The sequence below is a fragment of the Python bivittatus genome, unplaced genomic scaffold (genome assembly GCF_059951505.1).
Source record: "Python bivittatus isolate LINGU-HERP-01145 unplaced genomic scaffold, Pbiv_v1 ctg000530_np1212, whole genome shotgun sequence".
NCBI classification, from domain to species: domain Eukaryota; kingdom Metazoa; phylum Chordata; class Lepidosauria; order Squamata; family Pythonidae; genus Python; species Python bivittatus.
This window is the reverse complement of record NW_028277085.1, coordinates 4,090,796-4,109,773: the sequence shown is the minus strand read 5'-3', so window position 1 is coordinate 4,109,773 and position 18,978 is coordinate 4,090,796. Positions and strand designations below refer to the sequence as shown.

Genomic DNA, 18,978 nt, shown 5'->3' with positions numbered 1-18,978 from the left:
TCTTTTGGGGACTGAGTGTGATCTTTCTCAAGCTGGTATAAATAGAAATGCAGTGTTAAAAAGCTGAACTTTTGAACTGAGTTTGAACTTTTGGTAGTGGTAAAACACATTAAAAAACTGCTGGTGCAGACATAGTAATTGGAGGCTCTATAGTTGTTTAGTCCCATTAGTCCTTCTGTATTTTATTTATTATTTACTTATTAACTAATTTGGAACCACCCCAATTTTCCCAACTCTAGGTACTGTACGTGGATCTGATAGAAATTGGAATTCCCACTTGGTGCTGTGTTGTTTTAAGGTCGTGGTCCCTTGATTATATTTCCGTCTGCTGACTGCATCTGAGTTTCCAAAAACAATAGAACAGTTACCTGTTCAAATCCAAAACAGTGTTTTTCAGCCTATTGTCTGCTTGGCAGCCATTACAAAGATCTGAATGAGAAGTAGGAATGCCAGTTGCATGAACCTCCGTTGCTGAAATGGGTCTTTTCTTAAAATGCTCTGCTTTTCACATAGAGTTTCAGCCATGTGTCTTTCAATCCATGCCAGTGATGTAATTTTGATGCAGGGGTGTCTGCTCCAATCAAAAGGTTGGAAGTGGCTCATGTGGTCCTTTGCAAAAATGCAGAGATGCCAGTTGGAGACCCAGGCAAGGCCAACAAGGCATTTTAACTCTCCCTGTTCCCCAAAATTAAGCTGTCACAAAAAGCAGATACAGCCCTTTGGGCGGCTGAAGGGAGTGTGGGATTTCATCCTTCCTGAGCATCCTTTTTTTTTTTTTTTTGAAACCCTGCCATAGAGGTTGCATCTCACACTTCTTACAATTAGAGTCCTACCCAAATCTCTGTTGCAGACTCTCCCAATTGATTCTCATTGCTAGGTCTTGTGGTGGTGACTGGTATCATAATTTAACTCTGGCTTCAGTTTCCCACCATACTGTACTGGCTGAACCCAAGTTCTGGTCCAGTGAAGAGAGACGGTCCCTTTCTGGTTTCTCCACATACTGTGTTTTTATATGGTTTCTCCATCCCACCTTGACCTTTTTATCCCCCGAACCAGAATCCCCCCAAAGGTAACAGGGATTCCTCTTGTTCCTGTCTCCAACATTTTGGCTGCCCTTTATTTATTTATTTATTCATTCATTCATTCATTCATTCATTCATTTGGCTTGTATGCCGCCCATCTCCCCCACGGGTGACTCTGGGCGGCTCACAATAAAAAAGAAGAAATACAATTCTCTCCAAGATGGCTAAAAACTATAAATAATTTAAAAACATATTAAAAATACCCTAAAAAACCTCCTCTAATTTTGGCCCTATAAAAATCTGTAAGATGCTGGGGGGGGGGCAACCCATCATCCCACCAGCCATCTCCACAGGTGCGGGCCCCCCTCTGGCCCCCAGGCCTTCTGGCAAAGCCAGGATTTAATACCTTTCCTGCATCTCTCCCGTCATCTTGAAGACCCATAACTTGAACTGGACACTGAAATCCAACACCAAGCCGCTGCATTGACCCTTGTTGGTGGCAGACAGCAAACCATGGATTATGTCAGCTGAAGATCTCCAAAACCATTGGAAGCTTTTCACTTGCTAAGAACCCTTCCTTACCCCGTTTAAAAAAAAAAAAAAATGGGGAAATGCAAGAAAAGGTGCTGGTTATTGAAAAGTTTGCATAAATATTTCAAAAGTGGTTGCACCAGGGACTTCCATAATGGCTGTTTTAAATTTTTTGAGTACCTTAAAATGAGTACTTTTTTTTCCCCACAGCTGGCAGGCCCCGGGGTCCAGCCACGGTGAACTTTCCTGGTTCTTGGCTGCCCCTCCTAACCTGCCTTCGGATTTCTTCCTAAACTAAAAAAATATAATAAAATCTTGTTCTATCCTATTCTATGTTCTACGGTCTCATCCGCTCGTAAGCTGTGGGTTCATAGAGATAGGAAAAATGTAGCATGAAGGCCTCCAGACTTCCGGTCTTCCGAGCCCTGTTTCAGATCAAGTTCTGAGCTTCGTAACGTAGGGACCGCTTACCATGGAGATGCCGAAGGATAGAACGGTGATCCTCGACCAATAGGCACCAGGAAGGGTTCCGGGCTCCTCCGCCGCGGCTCCGTCTCCACAGTAACGAGAGCGTCGCGTCGGTGATCGCGTCAGGAGCGCGCCGGAGCTTCCGGGCCCCTCCGTTGTGGCCTTTCCGGGGGGCTCGCGGCGGCCTGCTGTTGTCATGGAGTCCGATCCCAAAGGCGGCTACGTGCTAAGCAACCTCGCGGAGGTGGTGGAGCGCATCCTCAGCTTTCTGCCCACGAAGGCGCTCCTGCGGGCGGCCTGGTGAGCAGCCGGAGAAGGGCCGCTTGGTCGCAAGGGCGCGCGCGCCCGCCCGCCCGCGAATTAACCCTGAGGGGCGGCGAGAGAGGCCCCCCCAGCCCCGTTTTGAAACTGGATGCCCGGTTTCCCCGGGGAGGAACCGCCCCTTGAGTTGGGGGGTGGGCCTGGTCGTCGTAGCCGCGGGGGGGGGGGCAGGAGAGTTTAAGATAATGGCGGTCACAGCGGAGGCAGGCAGAAGTCCGAAAGGAGCAGCCGACGATCCCGAGGGAGGCTCCGAGGAGGAGGGCCGGGTCCCAGGCCAAGGAGGGGCCTGCAGCCCTCCCACCCCCCGACCCCCCGAAGACGTTGGTTAAGCTTGGCCTGGCTCGGCCGGATAAAAAATCTAATATATTTATGAAGAAACAAAAAGGGTCCATAATGCCCCCCTCCTCTCCATTATTTTTACAATTACAATTGCTAAACAAGGACTACCTACACACACACACAAACATATTTATATCAACTCAAGGTGGCAAACGTACCTACTACTCCTGTCTCCTCGTTTCCCCACAACAACCCAGTGAGGTAGGTTGGATGGAGAGAGAGGGACTGGCCCAGAGTCGCCTGTTGTAGGAAGCAAGGAAGATGGCCTTGCCAGACTTGGCAGATTCTGTTATCATAGCCAATCTCAGTCAAAGTAGTTTTACCTTTCCTGTGTGGTTGATTTCCTGATCTGGTCTACCTGGTGGGGCTGACACTTGGGCTGAGGGAGAGGGACTGGCCCACAGTCACCCAGCCAGCTTTCGCGCCTAAAGGAAGACTAGGAAACACAGTCTGCTGGTTTCTAATCTAGCTTCTTAACGGCTACACCAAACTGGCTCTCGGGAAGAACTTTCTGTGCGTAAGAGCTGCCAGGCAGTGGAACAGAAACACTTCAGCCACATGAAGTTGTGTGTTTAGTGAAATCGCTGAGGGTGGTGTATAGAAAGGTTGCCAAAGAATGTGGGTTAGCTGGAGAAGGGCTAAGGCAGAGTTAAAATGGAGGCCCCAATTCCCATTCCGATTCTCAGGAGTTGTCCTAAGGATTGGGACACCGTCACGCGTGGCCTTGAATGTTCCCAATTATCGCCTTAGAAGTTTTTATGGTGGGAGCAATACAGATATTTTTCTTACAGTGTGTGCCAGCTGTGGCGGGAGTGTTCCCGCAGAATCCTGCGAACGCAGCAGAGCATCACCTGGGTCTCTGCCCTGGAACCAGGCTCATCGAACAGCCATGTCCTGGTCCAGGTGTTAGCAGCAGAAATTGAGGTAAGTGGTTTGGACAGATTGAGATGCTTCTAACAGAAGCAGGTCTTATTTGTCTGCTGTTGAGGTTCATCCTCTAAATATTCAGACTTTCCTACTGGTCATGTCACACTAGTACTCATTTGTCTTTGTTTAAGACAACGCACATCACAAAAAATTGACCCTTTGTAATAGGCTAGCGCTAAGTTATGCCTTTTGTGCTGTCTTTTCTTTTGAAAGGTGGGCCTTTAAATCCTGTAATATTAAGTGAGCTCTATGAGTAATAAAAATAATAGGAAGAGTTGAGATCTTCTGACTCTGATCTCATGCACTCTTACCTGGGAGTAACCCCAGTGGATATAAAGTTATTTTATTCTGGGAAAACATGTATAAATATCTGTGTTTACTTAGAAATCATTTTATAGAATTCAGGTGGGAATTATTATTGGCCTGGTGTTCTAAAGTTTGCAACTTTGAAGTATTAGGATGTTGAACATTCTAGATTACCACACAGAGCGATGAAGCAGTAGGTACAGAAAACCTCATCTATTTGGCTGGCTAACTATGTCCATATTTGTTAAATGATCACATATTTAATATTCTGTTTTTCTAAACAGAATAGCGATTGTTAAAAAGCAGCTCTTTGACAGTGCAATTATATCTTTTTCACTGGCGTCGGTGAAGAAGCAACTAAGTTTATTCAAGTTGTATTTGGAGTTGTGCTTTTTTTGTGTGTGCAGAAGTTCCTATACGTGTGACTGTCCAACGCCCATCATGTTGTGTTTTGTTTTCATGTTACAGAAAGTTCAAGTCCTCCCCCAGACAGCATTATATATAATAGCAGGCGCAGAGACGTTCAGTGGACACCGAGAGATTTGTGGTTATGGTCTGAAAAAAGGTAAGGCAGCCACAAGACTGTTCTTCCCTCATAAATGTTTTTCTGAGTCACTGGTTTATACATGTGGGGCAAGGAAACAGTCATCTGACAGGACCGTTTGGGTCCTGTAGGTAAAATGTTAGCCTTCAAAGGAGCTCTCTGCTCAGTCATGACTTAAACAACCTCAGCAAAGTATTGTTTGGCAGTAACAAAGAGTGTTGATGTGGGTCTGTGTGTTTAGTTGACCTGAATTCTAGTTTGCTAGAATTTCTTGTGATTGCCAGCTGCGGGAGCATGCAGGATATTGCTCGGAGAATCCTGCAGAGCAGTGTTTTTCAAACTTGGCCACTTTAAGATGTGGACTTCCACTCCCAGTATTCTGGGACTTCAACCCTCCCAGAAGTCATGCTGGCTGAGGATTCTGGGAGTGGAAGTCCATGCATCTTAAAGTGGCCAAGTTTGAAAAACACTGCTGTAGAGCCTTGAGGCCAAGAGTCTTTGCAGGGTCAGGTACCCATCTTCATCCGCTGCTCCATGGTGGATCTTGGGAGCAGACAGCTGGGAGAGGTTGCTGCTGCTGCTGCTGCTGCTGCTGCTTTGGAGACTTTTGGCAGCGTTTTGCAAGGTAGCCTTCTCCTTAAGAACTCCAAAAATAACAAGATCTTTCCTTGTTTGCTTATGCATTTGGAAAGGCCGTTATGATTCTGGAGGATAGGTTAGGTTATACAAACCACACTTCCTGGTAACAAACACAAATCTCATTTTCATCGTTTGTCGTTTTGCTCCTGTTAGAAGCCTGTCCCAACATCCCTTGAATTTTCTGGAAATTTATTCCTGAAAATTGTGAAGACTGACCAGTGATGGATGGATCCATTCAAGTAGCTCTCCTTACTCCTTCAGGAATCCCTGTGTTTATTGCAGCAGCTAATTAAAATACCCTGAAGAACTGGCAGCTGCCCTCAAGGTTATTTCTGATCCTGCAGCAACTTGAACTTAACCATTTTTCATTGTAATTACAGCACGGCGAAGAAACAGCAAAGAAATAGCTGCTGCCCTGGAAAAACTGCTGCCCAAACGATGCCAAGTTCTTGGTCTTGTGACACCTGGAGTTGTTGGTAAGGAAAACACCACCAACAACAAAATAAGCGCAGTGTTTTTTTTCTTCATGTGGCTATACTTCCAAAGTATTATTTCCATGTGCTTAAAGGAAGCAACTGAATTTATTTTGCAATAATATCTCTTCCTATTCAGTGCCTTCTCACTTCTAGAGCTCCCTTCATATTACAGGATTGTAATACTGCAAATAAACTTAGAATTTGGACTTCTGATTAGAGTGGAAACAGTTCCCAGTAGCTCATGAGTCCCACGTAAGTTCATGAGGCCTACCAGGTCCCTAGTGTTGTCCCAGATAGGCCTCCTGTGAACTGAATGGACCGTAATTTTGAATGGCTTTCCATCCACAGTTGCTTTGAAACTGACATCTCTGTCAAACAGAGAGGGCTATTATTCGACAAGCATTCCACAGTTGAATGAACTGGGACAAAACTTAGCCTGACACCATCCCCCCAGTTTGCTTTGGAAGTTGTAACCTTGCTACATCTGGATGGCGTTTCAAGGCTTCAGGTTCTTCCTCAGGGGTCTGAATTCAGAGCTAAAAAATTATAAGCCACGCCAGTGCCATGCTAGCTGGGGATTCTGGCAGATAGAGTGTAACCCATATTTACAAGACCAGGTCGGGGACAGCTGCTGTCCTCGTCCAGTGATGGAGATGGGGTATCTGAACCATGTTAAAAAGGTCAGTATTTCAAAGTACAAAAGGCAAAAGGCTTGTTTGCTTTGTCCCGTAATACAGCTTCTTGTGACCTCAGAGGAAAAGGTGTCTTATGTTTACAACCTGCAAGTGTATTCTACAAATGCTTGGAGATCCATTTGAAGCCCCAAGGCTTTAAAAATTATATTGAAACCTTTCTGAGATCTGATTGAGAACCTAAGACATCTTGCCTTTTCCCACTTCAGGTCATTGTTCCCTAATTTTGTCTGTACCGCTCTGAGATTTTCTGCATCCCAGTTACGTGAAACCCAGCATAGCTGGTGACTGACCTTTGGACTTACGACCCACACTGCCTGTGCTGTACAAGTGAGCTTTGCTGATGTCTACAAGGATATTACGAGTCACACCACAGTTTGTTTTTTTAAAGCTCTTGCACCTGCCATATACATGTTATCGAAGATTAATAGGAGGGACGTTTTGGTATTGAATTGCCTCTGCTTTGCTTTATCCGACTTGTAGAAAACGAGCGTGTGTTTAAAAATGATTATTGCAAGGCTGTGTGATTCATTGGGGATGAGGTAGCAGTGGCAGTCTTAGAAATGAGGTTAACACGTAACTGCTCTGAACTTCACTCTTTAGTTACTCCAAAAGGCTCTCGCAGCAATCACCCCTTAGAAGTTGAAGATGGAGAGGCTGGCTTTGCCCTGCTGTTCCCCAAAATCGATGGGGTGAAGATTCAGACCTTCCACTTTTTTAAAGACTCGAGGAACCAAGTCATTGAGGAAGAACAGTTTGCTGAAGCAGGCAAGCCAAAGTGGGGTGGTTGTTTTAGTGCTCAGTTTGACGTTGGAACTCTTGCTTTAAAAAAAAAAAGGACTGAAAGCTGTTATGGGGAGAGATTTTAATTCCCATGAGCAGTTGTAATTCACAAGTCTGTAAAAGTCGCTACAGCTGACTGTCATATGATGGTCATGGGCTTAAAGGGTGCAACACGGGAATCGCTTTGAAGATATTTTTCATGCTATGAGATTATTGGAACATTGCAATTTGCAATGTAATGTTTGGCTCAAAGGGATAGGAGAAACTTAGTGATTCTTTGATCCAAATGGTATGTTCTAAGTCATCCTCCTTTTCTTTCCATACCCTTTCTACCCTTGACCATCAGACATGGCAAAGCAAGAGAGCAAGGATTTTTTCCTCCAGTGAACACACAGAGTAAACTAAAGCTAATTGGTTTGTTAACCGTAACTAGTCCCACTTGTTTTTACGGGCTCTTTATAATGGGGGATGTTGAGTCTCTTTTTCTAGCCATATAACTGAGGCAGTCAGTGTGTGTTGTTTGCCCAGTTGCTTGCTGGGCTTCGTGTATTCTGATATGTAAAAGGTTAACTGCTAGTTAAGTTTGTAAAGTACGAAGCAAAACAAAACATATGATTAGAGCCTTACAAAAAACCTCCAAGATTGCATACTGAGGAGGTCAGAAATTTGCCGGAGGGCTGTATGACAACAACAAATCTTGTGGGAATCTCTGCTTTTGATATGTACTCTGCTGTTCTATCCCTTTAGGGAAAGTAGGGCAGAAAACATAAACAGATGCAGTTACGTAAACTAAATGATGCATGACGTTTGGCATCTTGTTATTACCAGCAGAAAACCAGAGACTGATATTTTCTCCCTTCTTCTACTCTAATCAGGTCTTAAGAACAATCCGGATCTTAGGGTGGTTCTTATGTTTGGATACAATACCTGGAAGTCGGGATCAACACGATTTCTCCGCCAGATTCTCAATCGCTTGAATGAAAAAAGCATAATCTTAGCTGGGGGATATGTAGACAGCATTACATCTCTAACTTCAGAGAAGTGGGTATCTTCCAGGGCATTGAGATCTCTATAGTCTTGTTTTGATAAGGATAGTTTTCACAATAGGTTTCTATTGTTATGCTTCAGTCGCTTTGGCTTTTAGCTGTTTCTGAAAATTTCAGCTTCTGTATTGTTAAAAAGCAAGGTTCTGATTCTCCTGGCATGCTCAAATGTCTTAGGCTAAAGTGACTAATAAAGTTGCTTAAGAAGTTAAGAAAAGCCATGTTGGATCAGTCCCATATCCTGAATGTCACAGTGGCTAGAAAAATGCTCTGACAGCTCAACAGCTGGGTCAGAAAGTCGTTCCCTCATCCTGCCTTTTGGTCTCAAATTTACACGTATTTGTCACAGGTAACATTATCTTTGTTATTTTCTTTTATTTCATTTTCAAGCTAATTGGCCACCATTACGTCAATGGCACTGTGACAATGAACCAGAATAGGATGCTTGAAAAGTTTTTCCTGACTTAGAGCCAGTCACTTTCATTAGATTCTAGTATTAAAGAGAGGAAGGGAAAATTCTCTAACTGTGCCCCGACAGTGTAGCACTTTTGAAATGCTTTGTGTTCTCCCAGCTTGTCATTTGTTTGTCTAAAATTAGAAGTGCTAATGATGTATGTTGTAGCCCTTTCATCATCTTTTCCCTTTTTTGCACCTTCCCCCCTTTACCTTTTTTGAGATCTTTGCTTTATGTAAGTTATTAATATTTTATTCGCTTTACCTAGAATGCATGTTGCTGGAGTTGGACAGGGATGGACTGAACAGGCAAACATGGATCCCTGTTAGTTTTATACAACACAGTCTCTTAACTCTTTCCCAGTTCAGTCCACTGGACCTGTATTGAATGCTACAAGGATAGCATTCACTTTCCTGTTTCTTTATCCAGTTGTAGCAGGGTGCATTTCAGCGGAGTTCGAGATTGGGTATTTTGTCTGATGCGTCGCTCTTGCAGTTGTCGGATCAAATCCCTCCAGAATAAAGTCCACTGAGAGTACAGTGAACAGAGGATGTGCTGCTGCTTTAAGTGAATTCTGATAAAATTGTATGAAAAGGAGACAGAACTTACATAATTTGTATTCCTGGGAAAGGCTGTTCTGGGGAGACATTGCAAAGGAACCTTAATGCTTATAAACAAATCTCAGCGGTGGGATACATGGTAGTCAATGTTTTAACATTCACTTGCAGTTTCTTACATTGGTGGTAAAGTAGTGCTGTGATCTTCTTGGCGTGTCATCACACTCTAAACAGGTGCTCTGCAATCAACGCAAAGCTCGTATTTGGTTCCTAAAGGGCAGGAATGGTGATTCTGCTAACGGAGGCTCATTCCCAAGTTAGGGCTGTATCAGAGGGCCTTCTATCATTCCATTGCACTGCTGGCTTGTTAGCCTAACTCTATACTAAATGCTCAGGGATCTAGGTAACAAATGTCCTGTTGTCTAATGCCATCTGTGGACTCTTGTTTATGAGGAACAGTTTAAACTTTATTTAAAGTCAGCAAGCTCTTTTGAGGCTCATAGTAGTGTCTTGTCTTCTCATCTTTTCCCTCCCTCCCTCCCTGGTAGAATTTACATTCATGTTTCCAAACTTCTTGATGATAGGGCAGCATCTTACATCTTACTTACAAGAGGTCCTCAGAGTTCTGGCTGTTGCAGCATTCCCACAGTCACACGATCGCGATTTCCAACATTCTGTGCCAGCTTCCCACAAGCAAAGTCAGTGGGGAAGGCAGCAGGACCTTGGAAGTTGCAATCACATGAGGTCTTCACTTAACGACCCACATGGTCCTCATTTAACAATGGCAACTGGGACTGCTGGAATTTCCATTGCTAAGCAACATGGTCATGTGACCTCACACCTTACAACCACATCGCTTAGTGACAGAGTTCCTGGTCCCAGTTGCCCTCATGAGCCAAGGACTACTTGTAATTTTGAAATGGTACTATTTCAGAGCACTTTTTTCCTCCAAGCTTTCCTAACCCAGCCTCAAAATAGGATTTTAGATTCAAGTATCCTATGTTTGGTAAAATTGTTTTGAAACTTACTCCTGAGTTTGGTGCCAGTTTAGGCCTCACCAGCGTCTAGTCATGAGGCTGGTTTTATTTTATTTTTTAAAAAAAGAAGCTGAGATTTTCAGTATTTAGATGCCTTAGTGTCTTCAGAGAATTTTCTCAGGGAAGTGGGCAGGTTGATTTGCTGCTGTTCGTCTGAAGGAGAAGAGCAGGTTTGTGTTGGGAGAAATCAGCAAGTGTCTGGTTTGCAGTTTTTAATGCCTAAAACGCATGTTTGGGGACTGGCAATGTTGTACAGGATTCGTATTGTTTTGCATAATCTTTTGGAGATGTTGTGTTCTGACCTGGCTGCTCTCAATGTGTTTTTTCCCCTCTCTTTCAGTAACGTTCAGCCTACTGAGTCCTGTGGTGTTGTTGGCTTGGCTTTTAGTGGTCCCCAGATCCAGTGTGCCTCCGTTCTGTTAGATCAAGATGTAACAGATGACAGGACAGCAGAAGCTGCAATGCAGCGCCTCAAGGCTGCAAACATTCCAGAGCACAACAGCCTGGGTTTTATGTTCGCCTGTGTTGGCAGGGGATACCAGTATTATCAAACCAAACCAAACCTGGAAGCAGATGCTTTTAGAAAGTTCTTTCCAAATGTCCCCCTCTTTGGCTTTTTTGGACATGGGGAGATAGGATGCGACCGAATTGTGACTGGGAATTTTGTCCTGCGAGAATATAATGAGACAAAGGATGACCTCCTCCACGGTTACACCACCGTAATGACACTTATGCATCTAGGTTCAGCTAAGGTGAATCAAGCTTAAACCTCTTTTTTGCAATTGTGCACCCAAGTCACCAGGCTGCATTAATTTCAGGAACGTGCAATTCTGGGAACACTTAAAAGTGCCTCCTGAAACAAAAATGAAGGTTGTCCCATTGACTTTAGATCTCAGATTATGTATGCTTAAATTAGGTGAAGAAAAGAACATTTTTATACCACCTTTCTAAAACTGAAAGTGCTTCATATATATGGTAGTTTTTTTTCCTTCATTCCAGTAGTTGCAAATGATGGTTGTTAGCATCACTGGTGCTTTCATGCTGGAAACTGATCGTATCATTTTTTTCATGCTGTTCATGGATTACTGAACAAGTCATCCTTTGAACTAATTCTGTCTTAAGCTGTGGCTGTGTCTTTTATTGTCTGTCTTTGGAGATAGAAAGCTTCAGGTCTGAACTGAGCCCTTTAAATCACCTGTTCAGGTAAGGTGGCAAAGTGCCCGGGCAAGCCTGGCCAAATTTGAAATAATGTTTGCATTGAATTTTAATCTCTTTGGTCTAGAGAGGATAAGATGGTCTGGATCCTTGGGGCTTATCTTAGTAAAATGTTGCAAGTTGGGCAATGTTGTTCACTAACTAGTTTGTATTATAAATTGTACTAGTTGCCTGTTTCTTAATCTCTTTTGTTGTAGAAAAATATTCCTTGGGGATTTTTCTGATCCCAAATATACCACCTTTGTGGAGGGGCCACAAGATCTGTCTGATTTGGCTCTGATTTTACTGTTGAGTGGTCTCAGTATAAATTTTTGGGACCTGGAGCTGGCTAAATAACAAAAGTCAGTGAAAGCCTAGAAATAATGTTTTCTTCCTATGAGGACATCTGCAAAATGAAAAAAAAAAATACTGCTTTTGTCGATGTAGGAAAGATAAGTGGCAGCAGAATTATATGATTGCAAGAGAATAACTTGATATTCAACTTTCCATCTGTCATTAAAACTACTGAAGATATTTATAATTTGGTGTAATGTCCTAGGGTTGTACTGGGGAAGTGGGACAAGTGTAAATAAGGTAACAGAAAATTAAATACTTGATTTTTCTCTCAACCACAAGTTATATTCTTTCTGTCTCCCTCCAAAAGCAGAGTGCCAGTAAGTTTTAAGTATTTGTTTCTGACCAAAATGTGTTGTTTTTTTCCATGAAAAATTGGAAACCATGATACAAGAAAATACTATTTTTCTCTGGGAATACACCAGGTGAAAGAGATGCACATCATATGTCCATAGGATGTGTTTTGGAATTCATTCCCGACTTGGCTGCTTTTAACGCATGGGAGAAACACAGTTTGCAGGTCTAGGTTTAGGTGGCCTACTTTATTATGTAGCTATTTATTCTGGTCTTGTACCATTTGAATAAACAAAGGATGGTAATCCTGCTTCAGGACAGAATTCCTCATGTAGTTGAAGTCATTGCCTAGCATTCAGATAGGGTTCCCTAATTACCTTTCTTCTGGATTGATTTGGTAATGTCACTGCGATACCAAAAATACAAAATCCTAGGGAAATATTGGGGTGGGGGATACAAAATGTTAGATAGTGTACTATAGCTTAGTGCAATAATATTTATGGGCCAGTTTTCAGGGTATTTTCACAAAGTGATTCCTAAGGCCAGTAATTAAAGTTTTAGGCCAGTAATTTTTAAAATGTTCAAGAATAAAACTACTGTATGCATATGTTTCAGTGGGCAGAGACATCCCATTCTGGAGCCACTTCTGAGATGGGTTTGTCTACCATGCACACTAGCTAAATTACTTTAAAAGGAAATGGCAGGTTTTAATGGCCAGCGTGTTCAGCTCGAGAAACTGGCTTCCTGCTGCAATGATCCCACTGCTGGGGAAGCCAGTCTAAAGTGTATGTTGAAAATGTTGCTCTATGTTAAACTTGGCATTGACATGTGTGCTGTGCACACAACAGTAATTCAGTTGCTTTAAAAAGTTTCCCAAATTGAGATTGACTCCTGGGAACTTTGTGTACACAATTCTTCGGTTTTCTCGGTGAATTTATGCACATGGAGAGGTTAAACTTGGAGTCATTCTTCCTGCTGGGACAGACAGTGAAGTGTACAAGAAAAATGGGGTGAGATGGTCACCTGGAATTATCCAGGTCATTTCTCATTTAAAGAATTTAGTTTCTTACAATTAATGGTATGAAGATGCTTTTTTCATACAGCACACTGGCAGCCACGGTTTGCTTAGCTATGTTTATTGAATAAACTACAATTAGCTGGGGTTGCTGTAGTTCTTAAAAAATAACTTCAGCTGGGTTCACACGATTTAGCCCAAATAAGCAAAAAGCATTTTGGCTTAATGTGTTGTGTGAATCCAGGGAATGCAGTAAACGATGCATTTAAATTTTAGGCACAGTCTCCTCTCTGTAAATAGATTTTAAAAATCTCTAGGGAGAAACAACAAAGTGATTTAGAAGCAAAATACATACTTTAAAAGAAATGCAATGTGCATCTCGGGAGCTGGATAGATCCACTTTTTCAGCCCTTCCTAAAGCTCCCGTATCTCTAATGTAAAAGCAAGTTCTGTTCTGGGATTGTCACGCGGAGGTGAGAGGCCCCCCATCTGCTCCCAAACTGTGTTAGAAATAAACCCATTTACAGAACCCAGCCAACAGTAGTTTTTCCAATTCTGCAATTCTGTGATTACAGTTTTCCCAAATGAGAGGGAGTGCAAAAGAATAACTTTAATATTTTAAAGAAGAACCCTATAAAGCAGTTCATGACTCCATGAGTAAAAAGAACAAATGGTCTGTGGAACTTTATAGAACTACATATGGGTTTATATTAGTTTATCAGATTTCTTTCTTAGCTTTCTTCCAGAAGCTCTTGGTGGCATACTCTAGCACTTCCAACTCTTTTCTGTAACAACAGCCTTGTGAAGTAGACGGGGCTGCAAGAGAATGGCCCAGAGTCACCCCCAGGACTGAGGTGGACCTGAACCTGGGTGGGTCTCCCCGGTCCTTGTCCAACTATTACTCTACTCTGGCTTGGTCAGAAAGTTTTTTTTTTTTTTATTAGTCTGATCTTTACAACCCACTGATAACACATGAAAGAATTTTAAACACAGATTATTTTGAGAGACCCCAGATATGTATTGGAAGAGAAAAGGATAAACTTTATATACAAATGGAAATGTTTCAAACAAAAGAAAAAGGAATACAGTAACTATATCACGATCCTAAAAAGGCTCACCAAATGTTACAGTGGTAAGTTGTGGAAACCTTTACATAAGATTGCTCTTATTTTGTTTGCTAAGCTTGCTCCTGTCATGTAAAGTCCATTGCATGGTACTAAGACATAAAGCTGGTTTTACCTTCAATAAAAATGGATGGGAGGAACCCAACAGCTTCTCAGTACTAACTACTAATGTTTGGAAGTACTTTAGAACCATTTTGTCTATTTTAAGTATTGTGGATATAGTTGATTCTAATGTCCCTCTCAGCATCTTCACATACCTCTGACATTCTTTGTCTGGGAATTGTAAGAACATAGGCAAGGCATATTTATGCTTATATATTTGGTCCTGTAAATCATTAGCAACACATTCTTCTTTCAGAGCATCCGGGAACACTGGTACAGATTCCTGGAAATTACAGAAGACAGTGGCTTTATTAGATTTTTTAAATGTCAAATTATGTATTATCTTTCCCATCATTTTTGTCAAGGCAGCTTACAAAGGTATTAAACTAGCACACTGGTGTACCCACAGGAATTAATTAAGCACATCAAAAATGAGTAACTGAAAATTCTCAAGAATACAACGAGCAATTTTAACTCATTCATCTGCTTACCCTAAGAATCTGTTTTGAAGATCTCATTTAATTATTACTGATTGTATGTTGCTTTATTCAAAAAGAAAAAAACTTTTTCTAACATTTACATAGCAGTATTTTTTTAGGGGGGTGTCCATCTAAGTCTACATAGTATTCTTTAATATTTATTCTTCATCATGTAACATTTTTGTTTATCCTGAAAAAAACCTCAGTGTTGTTTCTCCCATAAACTAAAAATGTTTGATACCAAACACTTAAGAGGACAATATCAAGATTCAGGAGGATCTTGATCAGCTGAAACAGTGGGTAGAACCTAACAAGATTAATTTCAACAGGGACAAATGCAAAGTCCTTTACTACATATGGGTAGGAAAAATCAAAGGCAGGAACATAGGAAAGGAGAGACTATACTGGGCAACATTTTCTGAAAAGGACCTGGGGGGATCTTGGTGGATCACAGACTGAACATGAACCAACAATGTAATGCAGCTACAGAAAAGGAAGTGTATTAGGCTACATCAGCAGAAGTATAGTGTCAAGATCAAGAGAAATTACATAGGCCAGACAAACCCTAGAATATTGCATCCAGTTTGGGGCACTGGAGCATGATCAGAGGGCAGCCTCCAAGATGATAGGGGACTGGAAGGAAAAACCCATGAACTCCCATTTTCCTGCTAATTTATTACTTTTTTTACATTTACGTGTATTGACAGATACAATTCTCATCCATGCCCATTCTCATTTCATAAATTAGAAGAAACTTTGTGCAAAAATATGGGCCAATGAGATGTATTCATAATCTTTGGCAAAGCAATTTGCATTATTCAACTGTGTTTAAATACGCATTTAGGATAATTCACAACTCCTTCATTCTCACCGTAAGCTTTTGTAAAAGGTCAGATTATTGGACACATATCCTAAACAGACATTCCTAGTTTTTCTGGTAACAGGATAATAATGTATTAGAATCTTGTTATCACATTGCTTTTGCATAAAAATATTTTCCCATATTAAAAAATTAGAAAAGTTTGAAAAGTATTTCTGAAAAATTCAGAGAAAATGTGCACATAACATGCTGGGTATCTGTGTGTGAGCTTCTCTTCCTTTGAAACGGGATCCTAAATATAACTGCCCTGGTAAATCTTTAATTAGCACAACACTTGTCACAGAGATCCGCTCTGTCCTCTTACCATATTCTCCAATGTGGTTTCAGCTTTTCCACTCCTGCTCCTCTTGCTGCTTGTCCATAATTCCTTCTTTTGATTCCTTTATTCAGTTATTTCTGAAAAGACAGCATTTCCATCAGGTCCCTTCTAAACCAAGTAGGGCAATCTTTCATGGCGGGGACATGGCATATTCCATTGGGGGTGGGGTCTGCGGCGGTCCAGGAATTGGGACGGGAGATTGGAAGTGTGGCCTTGTCTCAAGCTAGAGGATTTTAGGCTCCCTTTCAGTTTTTATCCACTTCCCTTTTCAGACACGGGACTGGGGGAACTAACCCTTGTGGTGATCCAAGTGCTGGTGACTACAAAAAGGGTGGATTTAGCAGCTTCAGGCAGTTTTCCTACACCTCTTCTGACCCATCCTTGTGCAAGCCATTGACCTGAGAAGTACTCACTATTGCAAGCATTGCTGCTGTTTCCCTCAATCAGGTGATCTCCACGCTCCAGTGAACTGGTCCGTGGAATCTGGCCTTTCCTGGCAAGAAGTGATAATGGAATGAGACAGCAAAGAGAGAGAATACGGATAATCCGAGGATGTGGGTGGGTTTTGCAACTTCTTAGCTTCACATCTCAAACTTCTCAGTGAAACTGGCTTAAATCTATAAAGGGCCTGATATGGCATCAAGGATTAGGGGGTTGGGGCTGTTTTGCAACCCCTTTTCAAATAAGTGCTCTTATAAATTGTACCGTCAGGACAACAAAGTTTGCATTTTTGAAAAACGTGCAGACATCCCATGACTCAGCTTTACAGTTCCTGGGAGGGTTTTTAGCCGAGGAACTAAAGCAACACTCACTGACTGATTCAGTTGCCCACAAATATACTATTATCTCACAACAGTAGAGTTTATCTGCATCTGGTTAGAATAGCAGAGAATTAAATGCTCTTAACCATCTTTTAGAAATGGACAAGAAAGGTTACATGTTCTAGTGTTAAAGGACAATTGCACAAACATTAAATTTTTTATTACAGAGAACACTTATTCTGGTGACTAGAACAGCCTGAGACTCTTTCCTTGGGCCAATATCTAAGCCCAACTGCTTTACCTGCAAAGGAAAAAAAATGCTCCAGCAACCAGGACACTCAGAACAACCACCGAAGCCAACACAGCTACAAACAGTTCCCCTCTTGAGTGGTTCTTGATGCTCGGGAGCAAAATTGCTTCACAACGAGCTCCTGTATAGTTGTCAACACACCTGGAGAACAAAGATTAGTTTGTTTGCAAGCTGAAATAAAGCCACATTTTCCCCGGGTTGGTCCCTTCTCTGTCCCTTTTACCTTCCTCAGTTGTCTCCAACAGAATGAGCGTTAGACCAACAACAAGGGCTTGTGGAAAGCACAGTTCATTGACTGCAGGTATGTTGCTCTAATTCCCTATTTATTAAGTGATTTCTTTGATTCATATCCTGCCTTTTCTGCAGGAGTTCAAAGGCAGCATGCATAGCATTCCTTCCTCCTGTTTTTTTCCCACAACAATCCTGAGTGGTTAGAGACGGTCCTAAATCTGCCAGGTACATCTGGGCAGTGAAGATTTTATGGCTATCCTTTCATTTTCTGCATGATGGCTGTTTTGAGTGAACACAATAACCATGGGGTCTGGGAAAGGGGGCAAGCAACATTGCTTGTGTCACAATGTCACATGCAGATGAAGCTATAATGCAGGTGAGGTCATTGTGACTTAGACACCTATGCACTACCACAAATTTGCAGATTTGACCCTGAAAATATAAATCCACTGTTTAAAGAAATGTTGACATACAAATCTAACAAAAGATTCTGGGTACTTGGAAGGACTGAAAAATCTGAATAATAAAGGAAATAGCCCAGCATTGGTGGCTGGGAGAAATATCTGAATCAGCAAATTGAAGGATCAGGGATCAAGGCAAAATTATACTGTATGAAAAGTAGACTGAAAGTTGAACAGAATATTTGCTAGATTTGGACAATATAGCAACTAACATTTGCACACAAGCAGAATGAAAGTTAAGGCACAAAGGGTTATTTCAAGAATACTTGCAGAAATTGAGCTTTTTATTCCATTGAAGGAGAGGGTAACATTTATAGCAGAATTTTCATTGACCTATGACATGAACTAAGAAGATGCTAAGATTTTTTAAAGATTCCCTAATGACATTTATGATTAAAATGCATATTGTAATGTAATCTTATCTGTCTGTAATGGATTAATATGCACAACAGGCCCAGAACTGAGTGTTAAACTCCCACCTTACAATTAAATGTGCTTCACGATTCCACCTTCCATTTGCTGCAGGGGAGTCTCAGGGGAGAATACGCATCCTATTTTCCCTCTGCTCCAGCATATACTAGCCAGGTGGTTCTGTGAGAGTCACCTGTTCTACAGATCTATGGTATGTATGTATACATACAGTAAATTTATTGCTATAATGTATGTAAGTCCTATTTATGTTGTGTAGGCTAATGAGTCCTTTGGGGAAGAAAATCTACATTTCTAAATTTTGTAGGTAGTGAGTAAAATGGACGTGCGCTTTGGCATCTGGAGTTGATTTGGAAATCAGATGGGTGTTGCCTATAAATGGGAAGAGGGGAAGAAGGAAGACTGGACAGAGCCCCGGATTTAAAGAGACCAGTACAATATATCTAGCAAAAAATTAGCACCAGAGCTATTTTGGAGTAAAAGGTTATTGGGATAGCAAAATACACAAATAATACATATTGAGGGTTGAGATACTCATCTTTTCCTATCTCTGTGGGATTTGGTATTGCACTGCATTGCACTGACTTCAGAAAGCCCATCTTTACTGTGAGGAAGTCTCTCCTGTTCCATTGAAATGCCCGCTTCAACCATAAAGTGCAAGAACAGTGAAATACTAAAAAGTAAACAGGAATTATCGATTGCCATCATGTCTCCTAGATGACAACATGTGTATTTATTCAAAAGAATGATGTAATTCTGCATACACATATCTACCGTCGGCTTGGTTACATAAGGTTTTCTTGCATCATGGGTCTTCAGAATGATCTGATTTAGACATCCCATCTCAGGATTTCCTGCCAGGATCTGTCAGCCTCCAATTAGGCCA

At 41.7% G+C, this 18,978-nt stretch overlaps 2 protein-coding genes across 7 annotated transcripts in view; one reads left to right on the top strand and one right to left on the bottom strand.

Moving 5' to 3' along the window:
- Positions 1 to 2,098: 2,098 nt before the first annotated feature.
- FBXO22 (F-box protein 22) lies at positions 2,099 to 11,815 on the top strand. The gene is made up of 7 exons (XM_088148396.1): positions 2,099 to 2,321; positions 3,473 to 3,605; positions 4,383 to 4,479; positions 5,478 to 5,573; positions 6,869 to 7,033; positions 7,924 to 8,089; positions 10,480 to 11,815. The coding sequence occupies exons 1-7, from the start codon at positions 2,218 to 2,220 to the stop codon at positions 10,904 to 10,906; spliced, it is 1,188 nt and encodes a 395-aa protein (XP_088004522.1). The 5' UTR covers positions 2,099 to 2,217; the 3' UTR covers positions 10,907 to 11,815.
- A 2,498-nt stretch (positions 11,816 to 14,313) lies between these two features.
- The window catches only part of NRG4 (neuregulin 4), a 41,685-nt gene continuing 37,020 nt past the window's right edge, over positions 14,314 to 18,978 (bottom strand). For all 6 annotated transcript variants that reach the window (XM_025169271.2, XM_025169273.2, XM_025169272.2 and 3 more), the window contains 4 exons: positions 16,963 to 17,112; positions 16,314 to 16,393; positions 15,886 to 15,977; positions 14,314 to 14,505 (listed from right to left, as the gene is read on the bottom strand). In XM_025169271.2, the coding sequence (XP_025025039.1) occupies positions 15,964 to 15,977; positions 16,314 to 16,393; positions 16,963 to 17,112 (244 nt within the window). In that variant the 3' untranslated portion in view covers positions 14,314 to 14,505; positions 15,886 to 15,963. The remainder of the gene's footprint in view (positions 14,506 to 15,885; positions 15,978 to 16,313; positions 16,394 to 16,962; positions 17,113 to 18,978) is intronic.